At 36.5% G+C, this 19,177-nt stretch overlaps 2 protein-coding genes across 4 annotated transcripts; both read right to left on the reverse strand.

Moving 5' to 3' along the window:
• Window positions 1-683: 683 nt before the first annotated feature.
• Window positions 684-6,556, reverse strand: LOC133734043 (beta-glucosidase 12-like). The gene is made up of 13 exons (XM_062161701.1): window positions 6,357-6,556; window positions 6,166-6,235; window positions 3,597-3,655; window positions 3,416-3,491; window positions 3,181-3,258; window positions 3,002-3,089; window positions 2,618-2,873; window positions 2,416-2,531; window positions 1,989-2,206; window positions 1,852-1,883; window positions 1,655-1,757; window positions 1,463-1,571; window positions 684-1,010 (listed from the first exon to the last, which is right to left on the reverse strand). Exons 1-13 carry the CDS (start codon window positions 6,528-6,530, stop codon window positions 839-841), a joined length of 1,551 nt encoding a protein of 516 aa, XP_062017685.1. The 5' UTR covers window positions 6,531-6,556; the 3' UTR covers window positions 684-838.
• Window positions 6,557-15,966: 9,410 nt separating this feature from the next.
• LOC133731899 (uncharacterized) lies at window positions 15,967-18,291 on the reverse strand. Of its 3 annotated transcripts, none has more exons than XM_062159344.1 (2): window positions 17,917-18,291; window positions 15,967-16,708 (listed from the first exon to the last, which is right to left on the reverse strand). In XM_062159344.1, exon 2 carries the CDS (start codon window positions 16,668-16,670, stop codon window positions 16,257-16,259), a length of 414 nt encoding a protein of 137 aa, XP_062015328.1. In that variant the 5' UTR covers window positions 16,671-16,708; window positions 17,917-18,291; the 3' UTR covers window positions 15,967-16,256. The 3 variants fall into 3 exon arrangements, with proteins under 3 accessions (XP_062015328.1, XP_062015329.1, XP_062015330.1); XM_062159345.1 differs by having other exon boundaries at window positions 15,967-16,711; XM_062159346.1 differs by lacking the exon at window positions 17,917-18,291 and adding an exon at window positions 17,304-17,870.
• Between the last annotated feature and the right edge of the window lie 886 nt (window positions 18,292-19,177).

Genomic DNA, 19,177 nt, shown 5'->3' on the forward strand with positions numbered 1-19,177 from the left:
TGTAGTGAATTGAATTCTTTTTTGTAGTGCCTAGGAACGTCAGCCACCATCACCATACAAAGCCACCGCATTGCCGACAAGCTAGCGTTCGCCACCATGGGAGTGCTGGGATCGATCTCTGACGGCATTAACTGTGATGGACTACCTCTCCGCCAAGCACTTGTTGAGACTTCCGTCGTTAGGACCGATCTAAGGGCCGAGGCCATGATGGGTGGTGTCCATGCCATTCCGGTTGGCTGCATAGCCTGCATCCTTGCCTCCGACATCACCGAGAGCACCGCTGCAATTCCGGCGACTCGTCTTTGTGCCATATCGAATCCAATCCTCGGCTGGAGTTGCCCCGACCAAACTGGTACCTCATCTGGGTCCTTATTGTCACGCCCAGATCTAGACAGATGAAAAGGTAGAGGAAAGGATGGATCGGAAGATTTGAAAAGGCAGAGAGGGTCACCTACCTTTGGGAAGACTGGACGGGCGCGATGGAGATCAGAAGATTTGTCGCTGCTATAAGAAAGCAGCGTTAGAGTGAGCACGAAGGGGAGTGCCGCTAGAGAGAGGCTATGGTTTGCCATTAATAGTATTTTAAAGTTGGACATCTTGATGCGCAGAAAGATGTGTAAAATTCAAGTATTCCCTCTTACTTCCAGGGAAAAAGAAAAAAGAAAAAGAGAGAGACTTTGCATTTATTTATTTATTTTGAAAAGAGATTTGCATTTATATTTGTTCATAGTTCATACAAACAAATAAAACTCAATTACATTATTCAAGGGAATTATGATTCATCTGCTTATTCCATATGTCTGCATTACAAGTTACACTTGTATTTTCTCACACTCAATCAATACTTCTTGAGGAAGTTTTTGAACCAATGTGCCGAGAGTTTTGGGTGCCTTTTGTTTCCATTTTTGTAATCCACATAGTTGATACCAAATCGAACTGTGTAACCCGAAGCCCATTCGAAGTTGTCTAGCAATGACCATGCAAAGTAGCCCTTCAAGTTCACACCTTCCCTGTGGAGATTGAAAAGAGTTATACATATAAATATGTATCTTTTTCAAAAAAAAAAAATTTTATATATATATATATATATATATATATATATATATATATATACGTATATGTATATATCATTATACACTATTATTAAAAGAAGTACGTTTATTTCTCCACTTTTTCACTTTAGACTAGTTTAATAAATCAGGGATATTATAATAATTGGCAATATAAGTATATAAAAAACTAAGACTTATAAATTTCTCCCACTTTTTTTTTTTCTGTAGTAACCAACTGATCATTCACCATCTACAATAACCGATATAGCTTTTCTTGATTTAGAGAAAAAAAAATGATTTCCAATTTCTCTGCAATTAAGAGCAATAATTGATTCAATGTATCTTTCTGTCATGCTCTAAATTAACAAGGCCATTAGTTACATCATATTACCCAAATATATTCCACTTACTTGATTGCTTTTTGAAGGTAATAGAGGTGGCGGAAGTAATAGTCAACTCTCTGAGTGTCATAGAGGGCTTCCTCAAGTGATAATTTGGGATCATTGAACTCATCAATGCCTGCATCATAGGTCAAGTATTTTATTGAACCTGATACTTAATATGTTTGCTGAAAATGTTATGGCTGAAAAATCAATACTTACCATTCTCAGTAATGTAAATAAGTGGATCATTATACTTTGTCTTTGTGTAGAGTAAAAGGTCTCTAATTCCTTTTGGATAAACATATAGCCATGATGAAGCAGCCTGAATATAATCATGGAGATTTTATGTGTTACTGATCTATACATGTTATTTCAGAACAAGTAAAAGAAAAAAAGTTAACTTTATGCTCAAATACCTGTGGACCAATGGGGACGCCATTTAGCGCAACTGCAACAACAAAAATTAACATGAATATCTTCATCAAAAACTGACTGTCACTAAAGAAATTAAAAACTTGTAATTGCTAGCTCTGAATTTGATTTTGTAACTGACATGATTGAGTAGCACGAGCGTCTGTCAAGTAGCTTGCATTTAAAGAATTGTTCTGAGGTGTATATGTTGCATAGTAAGTAGTATAGTAATTTAGTCCAAGAAAATCAAATGATCCGATTAGTAACTTGGATTGTTCTTTTGTGAATTTGGGTAATCGGTTTCCGACGAGAGATCGCATGCTGTGTGGATAGTCTCCGTTTGTCAAAGGGTCCATGAACCTACAACACAGGAATTCAAAGTATATATATGTGAACTTCAAAAGTATATGCATATCAAACTTGATTTGCTTGCCAACAACCTTATATATTCTCGTATACTGAAAGTAATTGTTTACTTGTTAGCTAGCAATAAACGGCCCAGTGAATTGAAGATTATAACAGAGAATTTAATTAATGTATATATAATTGTATATTTTGTTATTACTCACCATCCAAACATAAAATCCAAAGATCGTAAGGCAGCATTTTTGTTGTGCTTTGCCCCTGAAATTGGAATGAACCAGTGAGACACTAGGGTAACTCCTATAACTCCTTTTTGAGATGCCTGCAGATTTTCAATATTTAGTCATTTGGTGAACTGGAACCACACTAAAATTAATAAATTAAATTAAACAAGATCTAGCTATTGACCTGATATTTCTGCTTGTACAACTTTACAGCAGCGGCATGAGAAAGGAGTAGGTGGTGTGCCACCAAATATGGTTCAGTACCCGAATCCCCGCCGGTGCAATTTAGCTGCTGCCACGCAGAACACCGTCCTGGTGCCAATGACCCGACTGCATAACCACCATTACTGTATGTCCATGGCTCATTCAACGTGATCCAGTGCTTTACCCGATCACCAAATTCCTTGTAACACAGCTCCGCATAGTCCCGAAAATGCTTGCTACATATATAAGCGGTGCAGCATATATGTCATATATCTAATGGTCCTTCAAAGCATATAGATCATTGTAGTAAATGATATATAACTAAGCGGTCAATATATATAGAGGATAGAAATTTTTCACTTACACAACGTTAGGGCTTAAGAAACCGCCATATTCGTCTTCTAAAGTTTGGGGAAGATCCCAATGAAAGAGGGTCACAAATGGCTTTAGACCTACATTATTATGAGTAATAGAGAGATGTTATTGATTACTCAACTGATGTAGCTAAGTTGGATGAGAGGTATTAAGATTTAGTTGTATAACCATTGCTTAGGAGCTCATTGATGAGATTGTTGTAGTACTTGACTCCTTCCTTGTTCACTCCCCCACTTAGCTTTCCATCTATTCGATCATAGAGATTAAAAGAAAATGAAGTGCTAATTAGTGTAGTAACTGTAGTCTCATCATGGAAACAGGGGCCAGGTACTTTAAACACAAGCTACTAAAAGAATTGTCGTTTACAGATTTTAGATTTGGGAGGGCGATTGATGAAACTTACTTGGTAACAATCTTGACCATGAGATAGAGAACCTATAAGCATCCAAATTCATATTCTTCATAATCCCCACATCTTCCTACAATTTATACAACACAAAACAAATGAGGCAAATTAATTTCCATTTTTTGGTGTTCTTCTCTTAATAACGCTCCAAATATCATAAACTATTGCCAAATAAAACCTTATAGTGGTGATATTGATCATTAGCCACATCTCCATTGCTTCCATCCGTGATCCTTTCTGCAATTAACATATGAAATTGTTAATATTATTTCATTGGCCTCCCTTCTGAATTTTTGTTTTAATAAATAAAGAATTAGGTGATATTAGTTTTTCTTTGACAACTGATTTGAAGCATCAAGCGCCGATTTATAATTCTAAAGAAAATGAGACTACCATAACCAGAAATTCACCAACCAGTCCCTCAATAGTATCTTATTGAAAAATAATAAGAAATATGAAAATAAAAGAGGAGCCAAACCAAGACATTTCTCACAAATAAGTTAGTTTGTTTACGAATGAGACAAGTTAAGTTTGACATGTAGCACAATGACTAATGAGAAAAAACAGAAGAAGACTTTTCCTACTTAATGAAGCTATAGTCAATCAAATAGTAATCCCTTATATATTCTTTTGTTGGTTTTATTTGCAAGTATAGGCAATGGAAGCATTCACAATAAACCCATATCTAAGTACCTTGGCTATGTTCCGTTGGTGTGAACACCTCTCCCCACAAACTACACAAATTAATTAAATTATCAACTCTACCAAACAGATCCTCATTTTATTAACCATTGCTTATAGATAGAGGGTTCATTGATTTATCGGTCGAAAGATAAGATAAGTGTCTTGTTCGTAAGTGTTCATCACTTCATAGAAATTAATATTTCTTTGATGAGCATTAGATGTGTTTACCAAACACGTTAGGACATCGCTTATGGTATTTGGAGAATGTTATTAACGGAACCTTCCCATGACGTTTTTCAAACACGAAAAGGGTTATCCTAGTAGTGTCCGTATATGAAATGAATTCGTTCACGTGACTAATTAGCTATCGATCATGTGAAATTATTTTTTGTTAAAATGTGTGGTTTTTGACCAATAGTTTAGCAAGTTATAACTATATATATATATATATATATATATTATATATATATATATATATATATATATATATATATATATATATTATGTTATGTGCATATCGCAACTACGATTTATTATGTATGTGCGAGCAGATTACTTATGAAAAATTTATAAGATTCAAACTTGTGACTTCATTTATTATTTTGAACCAAAAATACCATTAACAGCTGACTCCTTTTCCCTAGAAAGGAATAGCCAAACCAACCCAGCTGGCTGGGTTTATAAGATTCAAACTAGTCACTTCATTTATTATTTTGAACCAAAAATGTTTTATTAAACAAATAAATTTTAAGTATTAAATTAATTCTACATGACGTGACAAGTTTTAATTAGGTGGTGATATCATCACAAAATAAAAATGGTGAGCAAATTTAAATCCACTAACAACTGACTCCTTTTCCATAGAAATGAATAGCTAGCCAAACCAACCCCAGCCTACTGGCTAATCTCAGTAATTTGGACCTAATTATAATCTTTTCAGTCAAAGACATTACTTCATTGCGTCATTGAAAACAGTGATTTTTAATAAGGCAATTAATTGCACACTTAATAGCAAACTGCAATAATTTAATTCCATGAACTGGCCACAATTAATTTTGGCTTCAACCGATAAACATTTTTTTTTTGGACCACACAACCGATAGACATTGAAAATCGACATTAATGGCACGTTTACTTACTTGAAATGGAAAATAATTATGAATCGGAGACAAGTGGAATGGGAGAAGAAAGGAATCGGTATTGATTTCGGAGGATTGATTCCAAAACCCATCTCCCCCCTTCGTAATCAAATTCCTGAGTATTCAGGGATAAGGAGGTGGGACCTACATCCATTCCGATTCCTTCATGTATTAGTAAATGCAGGAATTCTTTTACCCGGAATCATTCTGATTCCTTTATGTGTTAGTAAACACAGGAATGTTTTTATCCCGTAATCTTCTAAGTAAGTAAACGTGCCCTAACTTGATAAATTATTTAACACGAGGAAAAGGCTATATTGACTTGTGCAGAGCAATAGAACAGTAGTTGATTTGGAGAACAAAGAGGGAGGAAAATGACACCTAGCAGACAGAAAATGTTCATTGTAAATAAGAAAAAGAAGGGTCTGTAATCCTTTGAAGGTTTTGAAACATTTCTTGAATCATGTAGCTTTTGCCTTGTATGTTCGTGCCACAATCTTTTGTCTTGGATTGTAACTATTTAACCAATGATTTGATCAGGAATATATTGTAAAATAACAAGAGCTTTTAACTTGATTAGTACTAATCAGTGGACTCAAGGTCGGGATTCAAATCTCTCTTATTTGATTAATTATATCAAAGAAATTATGTGTTTGCTTATATAAAATGGATACATATCATAACAGAAAAGAAAACTATTTCAATTCATGAGTCCTCCAATACTTACAAACACAAAAAAAAAAAACCCAAAATGTAAATGGCAACCCACATTAAAAAGTATGTTCTTATATTCCTTCAATGATTCGATTACGTGATAAGTGGTAGATTACAAGGATTCCTTCAAGAAATTCAACCATTCTATTGTAACTTCTAAGCAAGAAATCATGTCAAAAAAGTAGTAGAGGGGAAAGAGAGTATAGGCACCTGGATGTTCGTGGGTGTAGGTATCCCATATGCTCGGTCCTCTACCACCTTCTTTAGCAGCACCTTCATACTGAAATTTTGCAAACATATATGTATATATGTAAATACATTTAATTAACACTAAAAGGCATGAACACTATATAAAAACACAGATTAAAGGGTTTTAACCCCGATCGAGCAGGACTACTCACCTGATACGACGCTGAAGCTGTCCCAAATATGAAACCTGCTGGGAAACTAGTCCTGTTGAGGAAACCAGTGTCATAGATAGGAGTACTGGGTGTAAGAGGTTCACTGCTTGTCAATCTAAAGCCTGCAACAAGTAGAAGCACTACGCCTAGAAACAGAGATCCTTGCATTGCCATAACTGGGTCTCTGGTGATATACTCAGATTTGTTCTGTCAGGGGGCGTTTATATAGAGGGAAGTAGTACACATGAGCTAGAAAATGAATAAATTAAATTGGTAATTCATTTGGAAATTTGGATAAAATACAAATATTAATTAAACAAGACTAGCTAGCCTCTAGACACAATGGGTCACATTGTTTAAATTAATCAGGTGTAGTATAATCATGATTCAGATAAACGTCTTAAACTATTATCTCATATATACAATTAATCCTAATCATTTTAATACTGGAGACAGTTCAACTATATTATATACATACATTATATGTATAATATATACACGTAGCTATTTTTGTTCCTTTTTTTTTTTTTGGTTAACAGCTATTTTTGTTCCTTTATTCTTTAGGTAAAATGTCAAATTCTTTAAATGACATTATAACATAATAATTCGTTCTTGAGAAGCTGTTAATTAAAAAGAATTACAGTATAAATAATTTATCTTTTCTATGCATGAAGTCCCAACATAAAACTACTTAATTATATATACTTGATTATATATCTTAATAATTACTCAAACAGACGAAGTCTAATGGCATCTCCCTCACGAAGAAGAGGCCATAGACTTTGATTCATTGCAATCTTCTTAGACCCACAAGTCTCTGGGGTAGATATAAGATAGTTTTGCTTCTTAATTTATGCTATAGAATAGAGGATTACGAGTAACCCGATTGGTGGCTCGTGACTCGAATGGATTTAGCACCAAATAAATTAAGGGCAATTTGGAACGTGCATGCAATGTGCATGGCCTGCTTGAAAATTAAGGAAGATCCACCAATAAATTCAAACTAATGATCCAGGAAGACAACTTGTGAGATTGAGAGGGTAAAAGTAGAAGGGGAAAGATCTATTTGTGAGGCCGTGAAACTACAAGGGTGTAATTAAGAAGTTAACCTCAAAGAAAGAAAATATTGCATCCTGATTGAATTTTCAAATAAAAGAAAATTGCTCAACTTGTGAGATTGAGAGGGTAAAGTACGTAGAAGGGGAAAAGATCTATTTGTGAGGCCGTGGAAAGTACAACGGTGTAAGAAGTTAACCTCAAAGAAAGAAAATAATCTTGTGCTTCCTGATTGAAAAATTGCTCTGTATAAGATTTTACACATTCGAATTATAAGTCAAAAATCCTTCACTACTGCATCTATCTTCTAGGGATAGGATGTTGACGCTAAAGAATGATTTTTCCACGCTAGAGACTTGTTCAATCAAGCAGATATGGATAAACTCAAAATCATTCTTCAGAGTTCAGAGTCTTCTTTCTTCGAGAACCCAAGGGGAAGACGTGTTTAAACTTCAAAGACCAGCAGAGTTAAAGAAATATATCTACAATTTATTGGATAGCCTTAGCTTATGCATGCAAAAATTTTGATATGCATGTTCACCAAAACAAGAGAAATTGACTATAGAGAGGAAAGAAGGTAAGTCTTGCTTGTGAGTATTATTAAACTTATTAGTGCATATAACCTAAATTTTTCAAAAAAAAAAAAACCTAAATTTTTCAAAACTTTCAATCTTGTAAGATTATTGGCTCGAAAGACTCTCAATAATCTTTCCTGTATTAGATTTTTCTTCCAATATATATATATATATATATATATATATATATATATATATATATATATATATTTTCATATAAGGATGTGTCCTTGAAGTGTCTACTCTAGGCCTCATAGGTGCGCCTCATAGTAGGCAAAAACACCTTCGCACCACATCAAGGATACAGTGTTGTTCACATTTGTGTTTAATTCCAATGTGATCAGGACCAAAAACAAACATCAATAAATTAAGATTAATAAAGGGTTAAATATTGTTTAGTCCCTGAAGTATGTCTTCGTCCTCGTTTCAGTTCCGGCTCTTCTAATTTAATCTGCAAAGTCCCTGAGGTTACAATTTCATGTCTAATAGGTCCTCACCGTCTAAATGCTTCGTTAACTGGCTGATGTGGCAAATCAGTAGATGCCAACTCAACGCCACGTAAGCGTGATGGATGTTAAAATGTCAAAAATAACCCTAGCCTCCCCTTTTAATTTTTTTAATTCCTTTCTTTTTTGTTCTTGCTGCAATCTCTTCTTCCTCTTGTTTCTTTACCCAAACACAGGCCTCATCATCCTAGCTCTTCTTCTTCCTCTCATCAAATCCAACCTCAAAGCTATAGAAGACAAACAAAGCCACTCCGTGAGACCAAAACCGAGGAGAACCTAGTCTTTGCCTCATGTTTTGGCTCTCATTCCCGAGCAAGTGCGCCACCTCCACACCACTCGCTCGCCGGAGTTCCTCGGCCTCTGATTCACCGACACTGTTGGGCTTCTCAAAGAATAAGACTCTGGTGTAGATCTCGTGATCAGAGTTTGGCCACAGAGGCAGAGCTTCAACGACCACCACCTCGGTCCAGTTCCATCCAAATGGAAGATGAACCAGACTACGGAATCCGACGGTGATGACGGGTACGAGGTCGACGGTGATGGCGGCGACACGGTTGCGATTTTGTTGAAGCAGGCTGAGGATTGGGATAGGTAACCCAATCTCAATGCTTCGGATTGATTGTTTTCTGGTAATTTTGGGTTTCAAAGAAAGAATTGGGGTTAATTTGAGGTGGAATTTGGTTTTTGATGAACTTAGAAATACCCAGATGTTGGATATGTTGGTTTGATTGATTATGCAGGTGTAGTTCTTGGAATTTGTTGATATATAATTGCAATGAGATTGTTGGTTGAGCTCGGTGGTGGTTGTGGCAGTTTTGGTGGTGGTGAAGGTAGGGATTTGGGGGATTAGACATGAGGAGTTGAGAGGCAGTAGCTGGGAGAAGTGGGTCTGGGAATGGTTGTGGTGGAGGGTAAGGGTGGTTGGATTGGGTGTAGTGACAAATGGAGTGGGAGGTGGTGCAGCAGCAAGTGGTGGTAGCTAGTGAGAAGGTGGTTTTGGTGATGGTGACCGTGAAATTGCTCTCGGAGACTTTGTTCCTGTTCAAGTTTTGGTGGTGCATCAGCAGAGGGAATTCGAGTTTGAGTTCTTTGAGTAAGAGAGGAGGGAGAGAGGTTGGTTGATTCAGTTTCAGATAGACGAAGAGGCGAGGGATTGAGGAAAGCGGCGAGGGGTTGGGCTCGAAGAGAGAGCTTGGTGGTGGTTATGGTGGTTTGGGTGTGAAGAAGAAGAAGGGTTATTTTGGACAATTTACAGGTTGCATGGCCTGCAAATGCTGAGGTGGTCTGGCTTGGAGTGCCACATCAGCAACATAACGGTCCAACTTGACGGAATCTTAACGGCGAGGACCTATTAGACATGAAATTGTAACCTCAGGGACTTTGCAGATTAAATTAGAAAAGCAGGGACTGAAATGAGGACGAAGGCATACTTCAGGGACTAAACAGTATTTTGCCCATTAATAAACATCCTCACTTGAAAAAGGAAAGACTAATATGTCAATGAATCCAACAACGAGGACAAAATTGAGCAACTAATGGAGTCAGATTAACAAAAGGAAGTCAGAACCACTGCAAGTGGCCTAGTGGTTCTTGCCTAATTGGGTGTGCTCCCCAACTTAGGTTCGAATCCCGAAGCTGTCAAAGTGGCCAGGCACTGTGCTGCAATGCACAGTTGGAGCATTTCACATGCGCCGAAGGGGTTTATCTTGGGCCTAGGCAGCCTTTGGGTTCCCCTTGACAAAGTCAAAAAACAAAAGGAAGTCAGCAATAACTGAGATAGGTGACCATAGTAGAGACTATTGGCTGAGACATCCAGGATCTCCCAATCACATAATGTAGGTTGATGATGAATCGCACAGTCTTTAGTTAGCAGAAAACTAGGGGTCTTATTGACAGACCGGCTACCCAAATTCAAGTACCCACCAGAATTCATGATTTTCAACACTAACTCGAAAGAATATGGGCCTATTTGAGATATGAACACATATAATAAGAACCAAAGACAACTAGAGATCTCAAACAAATGATAACTATAAACTTTAAAGACGCCACCATACTGGAGCAACCTGCCAATAATGATATGTAGGTTCGACCGCCCATCGCCACGTTGATCTACAACACACAAGTCACGGTGTGCACTTGCTGATCCACTAATCACCACATATTTCTCGAATTGCTTCATACATATCCGAACTGCACTTGCAAATTAACCAATCTCAACAGCTCCCTCTCTGAAATCCACCCTCCATCTACAAATCACTTCTGATAGTAACTAGATGATCAAACTGATGCCACATCTCAAAGGTGTGGCCTGTATGATGACGCCTCTCTGTGTCATGGAAGTAAAAAAAATAAAGGAGAGAAGGTTAGACTTTTTTTTTTTTTTCCAATCTCTAGCAGCTAGGGTTCAAATTTTGTTGTATACTATTCAAATTTTGATGAGGACTGAAATTAAGATCAACTATTACAAATATAAAAAAAATTGAGAATTGTTTATAGTGCGTTGATTATTTTCATTGAGATTGTTGTTGTATACTATTCAGATTTTGTTGAGGACTGAAATTAAGATCAGCTATTACAAATATAAAAAAGAATGAGAATTGCTTATAGTGTGTTGATTATTTTCATTGAGATTGTTGTTGTATACTATTCAAATTTTGTTGAGGACTGATAAAAAGAATGAGAATTGCTTATAGTGCGTTGATTATTTTCATTGAGATTGTTGTTGTATACTATTCAAATTTTGTTGAGGACTGAAATTAAGATCAACTATTACAAATATAAAAAAATTGAGAATTGTTTATAGTGCGTTGATTATTTTCATTGAGATTGTTGTTGTATACTATTCAAATTTTGTTGAGCACTGAAATTAAGATCAACTATTACAAATATAAAAAGAATGAGAATTGCTTATAGTGTGCTCATTATTAATGTTCATTGAGATTGTTGTTGTATACTAATCAAATATTGTTTTGGACTTAAATTAAGATAAACTATTACAAATATAAAGAATGAGAATTGTTTACAGTGCGTTGATTGTCTTACATGTATCACATGGCTATTGAATCTTGAATTTTCACAATGAATATTTTTACACATGTAAAAGAAGTCTACACCGAGTCTATTTAACTTTAATTTTCAACCTCACTTAGGCTGTTCATAGATACCGTGCCTAAGATTGATCACGACGTCTAGGCTATAGTATGGTGATTAGATTGAATATCCCAATACATATGCTTAGGCGCTTAGCCCTCTTGTTAATGTTTAAGAATTTTCATCTATAACCTGAATAAAATAGTAGCTGTTGAGGTCGATCTGCAATTCATATCAACGACAAACCAAGTCATATTTAATTGCAGAGCCCACTAAAAGTGATACATTTGTCGCCATGTTTGTCTCAGTAATCTACACACCATTGCTGCCTTATCATATTCCAGTGCCGTGGTTCATGAGGAACAATAAACAAAGTAAAACGAAAGACGATCTTCTTGACTGATCAGATCGGTATGAACGACAAGTTTTGAAATTATTCAAACTATTCAAAGCAATCAGCTAAGATGGCCTGAATTATTCAAACTATTTTTCATCATCCAAAAATAGACAGACTCGGAAACAGAAATATCAACCAAGCTTGAATGAGAATAACAAATCTCAGTAGTACTCGGGGGCTCTCTTTTTTCCACGTAAACTCAATGACTATTCAAAACTGCAAACAATCACTCCTCAGAAATGCAGCACTGCCATCCTTAGCAATAACTATAGAAAGATCAATCTCCTTTCTTTTCATTTTTTTATACTAGAAATATCAAAGTTCATTTTCTCTTGTTGGTCAATCTTACTAGCATGAACCCACTTTTGATGCATATACAGGGCCAGAGGCAAATATGCTTTCTCTCCATTTGCAATGTTATAAATGTCATTTACATCAGTGGCAAGAGCTAAAATTAGTTATATCTAGAATCTATGACCACGTCAGTACAATACTAGTACAAGTACAGAGTGGCAGCCATACAATTTCTATGTAGGAGCGCTTCAGTATAGTACCTTTCCAGGTCCAAGGTACCCATGAATACACACTTGAAACCACCCATTTGAGATTCTGAAAATAATCATTTGGTCTTCTAGTAACAAAGTAGACTCTTAACATGCATTAACAGGCCCGGCCCTAGTGATGGGCACTTGGGCAGGCTTGGCAACAGCCCAGGGTACCAGAGTAAATGGGGCACCAAATGTAAAACCCAATGTATATGAGAGGCCATCTTTACTCTTTAGAGAGATAAAGACAAAAGAAACTGATCACGGGAAATGGAAAAGTTAAGGAATTTAATTATAATTAAAGCTGAGATCTCTCTTCTGGGCATTTTCTCTTTGCAAAATCTATCTATCTTTTCCTATAAAACAAGAAGACACATAATCTTACTTTCCTCAACTTTTCCCTTCACATCTTCAGCTTCTTCTTTTTTTGGGTCATTTTTGTTACAATCTCTGGAAATTAAAGTTCATTTTTCCCGGGCGTGGGGCTGAGCCTCCCAGCTAGGCTGGGTTCCAAACCCTATTCAAAAAAAAAAAAAAAAAAAAAAAAAAGTTTATTTTTCTAGATTTCAGTAGAGAATGAAAAAGAGATTTTGCTTTGTTTTTTAATGAGTTTTTTTTTTAATCCTCAATGCTATGATTTTGCTCAATTTTACAATAGAAATTTATTTTTATTGCATAAATATACAGTACAGTTTGACACTTCCACTAAAATATATTTTGTTCTTTTCTAAGAAAGAACTTACATTTTATTTAAGTGTAGTTATGTTTTTTTTTTTTTATTATTTGGCCCGAGGGGCAATAATATCATTCTTCACAAGCCATAATAAGCCGTTACATATCCTTTTTTTTTTTTTTTTTGAAGGGAATGTGGATTTCATTGACGCATGCCAAGATGACCATTACATATCCTTCTGCTGCCTTCAACTAGACAGATCAAGAAGTTGTAGCAAAACTACTGTGATACATAGAAATAGACCACCTATATTCGAACTAACCGCCTATAAACTATGGATAAATGGAGACATAGAATATAGGCCTCTACCACATAGGGTTGTTAGGTTCCTAAAACAAGGGATTTTAGTGTAATTAGACAAAAAAGCTAAAAACATAGGTTTGGGCCAATAGCCTAAACCCTAGCCCAAATTAAAAGCTATTGGACTAGGGTAGAAACCCCAGCCCAGAAACTCAAAGCCCACCAAAGCAAAGTCCACCCAAGGCCCATTCAGCCAGATACGGTCCAATCCACCCACTTCCACATCCCCGTCGTACAAACCAGCCTAACCTCTCTCCGTCCGCCACACGCCGCCACGACCTACACCTGCCTCAATCTGCTCCGCCACAACCTGCGCCGCCACTAGCGCCACCGCCTACGACCCAAACTGCACAGACCACGCCACCACGGAGAAAAAAACCAAACCCTGATCCAGGAACTCATCTCCCACCACCACCACGGTCAGACCGATGACGCCGTCATTAGGGTTTGATCGCCGAACCTGATAGCACAACAACCGCCGCTCACCATCCCAGCCAGAACCACCAAGCAGCCTCGAGCAAAACTCCATCTGATGGAACAAGAGCAATAGCCATGACTACCCGTCTGGCAGCAGACCCCACGACGACGGCGAGGCCAGAGGCCAGCCCAATCGTCCGAGCGCCGCCGGACGAGAATGATTGCTCAGATCGGGACGCCGCCGGGCTGTAGGGTTCTCTCGTGGAGAGAGAGTTGAATATTTCTTTCTTTCTTTCTTGTAGTAGAGGCCGTTACATACCCTTCCGCTGCCTCAATACGTTTTAGAAACCTGAATTTTCATAGAACCTTGTCGCACTCATAACAAATTTAGAAACAAGGATTTTTTGCAAGACTTATTCGAGTTTATCAATAGAAAAATAGGGAGCCTAAGGATAATTCTCGCCTGGAGCCTTAAAGACTCGGGACCAGCCCTTTGCATTAATACTTAGGGTTAGCAGCCCTCGAGGCCTCAAGCATCTCAATACTCATAAAATCTGAGTCATTCTTGGTACTTCTGCAAACTTGCAATGTTATAGTTACCCAATACTAGCACTCCTGTATGAACTATTATCTTTGTGTAATTTATTAAGGTAACTTAAACACAAAGTAAAAACCTAAATTATTTTTTCTACCAACAGACGAATATTACTTCTACAGAAAAATAATAAATAGATAAAAAAGTAGTGTTATTGAGACTGATCCGAACACAGATCCGAACACAACCTTCAATTCACTGAGCTGAATCAGTCTAAAGTCTAAACATACAACCTTGACTTCACTTGGTTATGCACTCAACCTTACCACCAATTTCAGCTTGGCATATGTACAGAAACAGAGAACAAAACATTAAATTTTAGAATATGGTTGCAAAAGAGTTTAGATAGGAATTGAGTTAAATGCAATTTATCATGTAAGCATAACCTTTAATCTTAATGGCAATATCATAGAGAACTAAGGCCCTGCACGAACCACTACATTTTGTTAGCCTAAGAAGAAAGAAGAAAGTGTCTGCCCTGTAAACTAATCATCCTCCCCTTAGCTGTAGCATCCCTCGAGGCTCACCAAGGTGCCTACACCCTCTAAGCTTCAGTTGAACCTTTCAAGAAGTGAATTAAGTATACTTTTATGGTAAAATACACACTTTTCTTGTCTGAGACTCTTTATAGAATAACCTTTTCAGTATAGACCCAGTCAACCTAAATCATTTTTCGCATGTGTAATTGTGTATCATAGAGGTCTCTCATATATACTCTCCGAATTTAACACCACAGAACAGGATAATTATTGGTAATACAGCTATCTAGATGAAGCTTCTGAAGCTAGCATATATAAAAAGCATGCAATTTCTGTGCAGCCTCCTAAGAAGTGAATGAAGTTTCAAAGTAAGCTTAAGATCTTCACCTAGATAATCTAAAAGAGATAACACAAGTAATCTAGAATGTGGGGTGTGTGTTTATGCACACACCATTTCGGGCATTCATGTGTTTGAGGTTTGGAGACAGACAAAAAAGTCATCAATACAAGAACAAGTGAGCAATGAAGCAGAAACAAACAAAATTACAGACTGATATTGCCAGAGTTCAGTTGTCAATCCAGCAATCCAAAGCCAGTAGAAAATTACAGTATAGAAGAAAATTAGGTAAGAAGAAGATGGAACTATACAAAATGCCTTGACAAAGTTGTGAGAAAAAAGCAAACGTAATTTTAACAACGAAGAAAAGTTAATGCTGGAAATCAATATAATTTATAAATTTTTTTTTTGGTAATTCGAAAGTTTGGAATATTGTAGGCTTCTGACATAGAAAAATCCTTATTGTAAATAGACAGCTATTAAAGGTTAAGAACCTCCAAATGGAGAATAATTGGACAGAAGATAATGCATACCCTAACAGTTATTTAAATAATAGCAAACAAGACAGAAGACAATCTGAGAGACAGAAACTGCTTAAATATGTTCTGAAAATTATACAAGACAAGACAATGAAATCAAATAGTCAAAATTTAAAATATCAGAGCACTTGGGAAAACTACATCCATCAGAATGCATTCCGAATTTCACAAATAAATCAAAAACGAATCAGGAACGAAATTACCAAAGAAAGAACAATTAACCAGAAAAAAGAAGAAAAACTAGAGATTTACTAGGTCTCACTTCCTGTCCTGCGATTGCTCTGGCAATGTGGAACACAAGAAACCAGCGCAATACGTAACCATACTGTCACTTGCATTCAACCCCAGCCTCAGCAGCTCGACGGGGTTTATTTTTCCGCCTGCTCCCATTATGCCGAAATCCATTAGATTTAGTTGAGTCATCTGTACTTGATCGTGTTCCATTACCGTTTTCCTCCTTCACTGAATCCGACTTCTCCTTGGCCTGTGAATACCGCTTCCTCTTCTTTCCATTCTCTGCTGCAGAGGGGCTTTTTATCTCCTTACTTGAAATACCCGCCTTTGCATTCTCAATATCATCTGCTTCTACTTTTTCTACTTCTTCTTCATCAATCTCATCCTTTAAAGGCTTTAGTGGTCTTCCCCTTCTCTTTTGTGCGGGTATTTTCTCTTCCTCGCCGCTTCCAGGATCATCATGATTGGTGACAGTTAACCTCTTTCCCTTTCCTCTACCTCTCCCCATATTTCAAAACTCCACAGAAGAAAAGTTCATGCAATATTCTGCTACAAAGAGAACACACAAAAGATGTGATCTTCACATATGTATGTGTAATATTTAAAATTGAAAAAGGAATTCCCATTTGCCACTAATATTCAGCAAACAACAAAACTTAGTGCAATATTAAACATGTGGTGGTTTTCCAAAACATATTTAGATCGCATTACAGATTCTTACATTGCCTATCAACCAACAAAAGTAGCTAGACAGTGGGATAAAAATAAAGGACCAATCAGTAGCTGTTTCAAATGAATGCTCCTTCAAATAACCAAATTCAATGGCTACAAGCAAAGCATCCACTACTTCCCTTGACCAATGAATTATGAAATACAAAGACAAATGGAACTCAGTTCTCATATGCAAAAAGGTCTGAGAATTTAAAATTGACTAGGTTTCGTTTCCTTTCAACATATCAATGAAAGCCATTTGTTTGTCAAGGGCTTCTGCCAAAACACATTTAATAGTCACAATATGTGCTCAAGAACTGAAGATAAAGCATCTTATGATAAGAAGTCATATCAAGCATTACTTCAACTGTCATGTGAAGTAAAGGAAAGTCACAACTCTAGGTCACTTTATCCTATTGTTTAGACTTACAAATGATGGCATTCTCAACTTGATAGCTCCCAAAGGTAATAGCCTCAGTTGGTTGAAGAAACATATTTCTCAAGAGAGTGAGAAGGACCTACATGTTAAAAACCTCAAAAGCCCCAATATGGAAGGAAAAAAGGGAAGAAAAAAAAAGTGCTTCTGTGATTTCATCCAACTACTCTAAATCCGATCTTGCATGTCTGCAATCGGATTCTAGATATGAACTATGAATACAAAGATTCATACTTTTCACCCAATAAACTTGAAATCCATGTGGGCTTACTCGCGAGAGTTGGTAACACATCAAAACTAATCACAAAGACTGAAACTTTGGAAACAGGTAAAATGAAAGTAACAAACTTTACCATCCAGAAACAACATAACTACAAATCCCAACAGAAACAGAAAAATTAAACTTCCAAAACAACACAAAAATCTCCAAAAACCAATACAATCAAGATCCACCAGACACAACCAGCATGAACAACATACATGAGGAACTTGATATGACAATCACAATTAGCTTCAACCCTCATGAACATCACAAACAGAGAGCAATAAAATAGAGGCAGATATTCCAATCCACAAAAAGATGAAAAAAGCGAGATATGACACTGACCTTATATGAAAAAAGTGTTTGTTGCATCTTCAACAAGAAACCCAACACTCTGAAACCGTTAAGGAAGTCATAGCAGACTCAGAAATGACCAGAAACGATGTGGGTTTTCCTCAGTCAGTAGATTTGTACAGTTAGAGCTATAAAAAGAAAAAAATGAAAAGATTTTAAACCATCAAAAACTATGATCTAAAGGAGAAGAAACATAGGGTACCCAGATCAGCAAACTTTGAGATTCGAAGAGATTAAGGATTGGCATGTGAGTGTGGCACAGACCAAGAAACTGGCCCAAACTGAAACACGAAGAGAGAGACAGAGAGAGAGAGATGGAGTTTTAAAGAGATATTTGTTGATTGGCTCTGTAGTCTGCGACTCTGTAAACTGTGATGTGTGTATTGTAGGTTTGAATGTGTAACAAGCTTGAGAAATGGAGGTCGTTTTGGTAATTGTGCCTTGGTTAAACTAGGTTGAAAAGTCATATACTTGGCATCACTAGTGAAAAAATGACGTTATGGAATTGTCTGTTTAATCTGTGTGCTTTACAGTTCACACTAGTAAAAAATGTCAACAAGAAGATTGCTTTCTGTCTCCATGAGCATAACCCACCTAGAACTATCAATTTGTTTTATTTTATCATACGGAGAATGAAGACAATGAGGTGATTTAGATGAGGTAACAGTTGTCATTCATTAATTTAATCTCATACTTACATGTCATTAGTTTTATTTTTAGATCACAAAACAATTATTTTAAGTGAAATTGTGATTGTCCGAGAAATCGAGTTGAGAATTACTCAAATAGAACAATTAAAAAGAAATAGTATGACACACAAAGAGACAAGAGCTTAGGGACTGAAAGTTTTCACGATAAAATTTGATTTGTAAAGGTTTATAGATAACCATTTATGCCCCAACAACGAGGAATTCCGTGATCGCCTCATATTACAGGCGATAGATGAGCCACATCGGATGCTTTGGAACCTCCGTCTATATTTTTTGTTAATCTCAAATGAAAATTTACACCCTAATGTAATAACCCAATAAAAAACAAAAGGGTTGCTTTTTTTCTTATTTTTGTTCTCTTGTGCTAGGTTTCAAAATAGATCAATGGATTCCGTAAGACTTTGCTTCTTTTTAGCTAGTAGAGTAGTAGAGAAGTGGCCATGTAACAAACCTTATCTACTCGACTAAATTTGCCAAAGCCATTATCCCTAATTCTAAGCCTTCAACTTTGTCTTCAATAGCCGTTGTTCTTACTCATTTCC

Source organism: Rosa rugosa, chromosome 2, assembly GCF_958449725.1.
Source record: "Rosa rugosa chromosome 2, drRosRugo1.1, whole genome shotgun sequence".
Classification (NCBI taxonomy): domain Eukaryota; kingdom Viridiplantae; phylum Streptophyta; class Magnoliopsida; order Rosales; family Rosaceae; genus Rosa; species Rosa rugosa.

Coding starts and splice junctions, on each gene's coding strand:
- LOC133734043 (XM_062161701.1), bottom strand. CDS start 6,530: ATGGCAATGCAAGGATCTCTGTTTCTAGGCGTAGTGCTTCTACTTGTT. Junction 3,656..6,165: donor CTACACCCACGAACATCCAG/GTGCCTATACTC, acceptor TGTTAATTGCAG/AAAGGATCACGGATGGAAGC. Junction 2,532..2,617: donor TGTACAAGCAGAAATATCAG/GTCAATAGCTAG, acceptor GAAAATCTGCAG/GCATCTCAAAAAGGAGTTAT.
- LOC133731899 (XM_062159344.1), bottom strand. CDS start 16,670: ATGGGGAGAGGTAGAGGAAAGGGAAAGAGGTTAACTGTCACCAATCAT.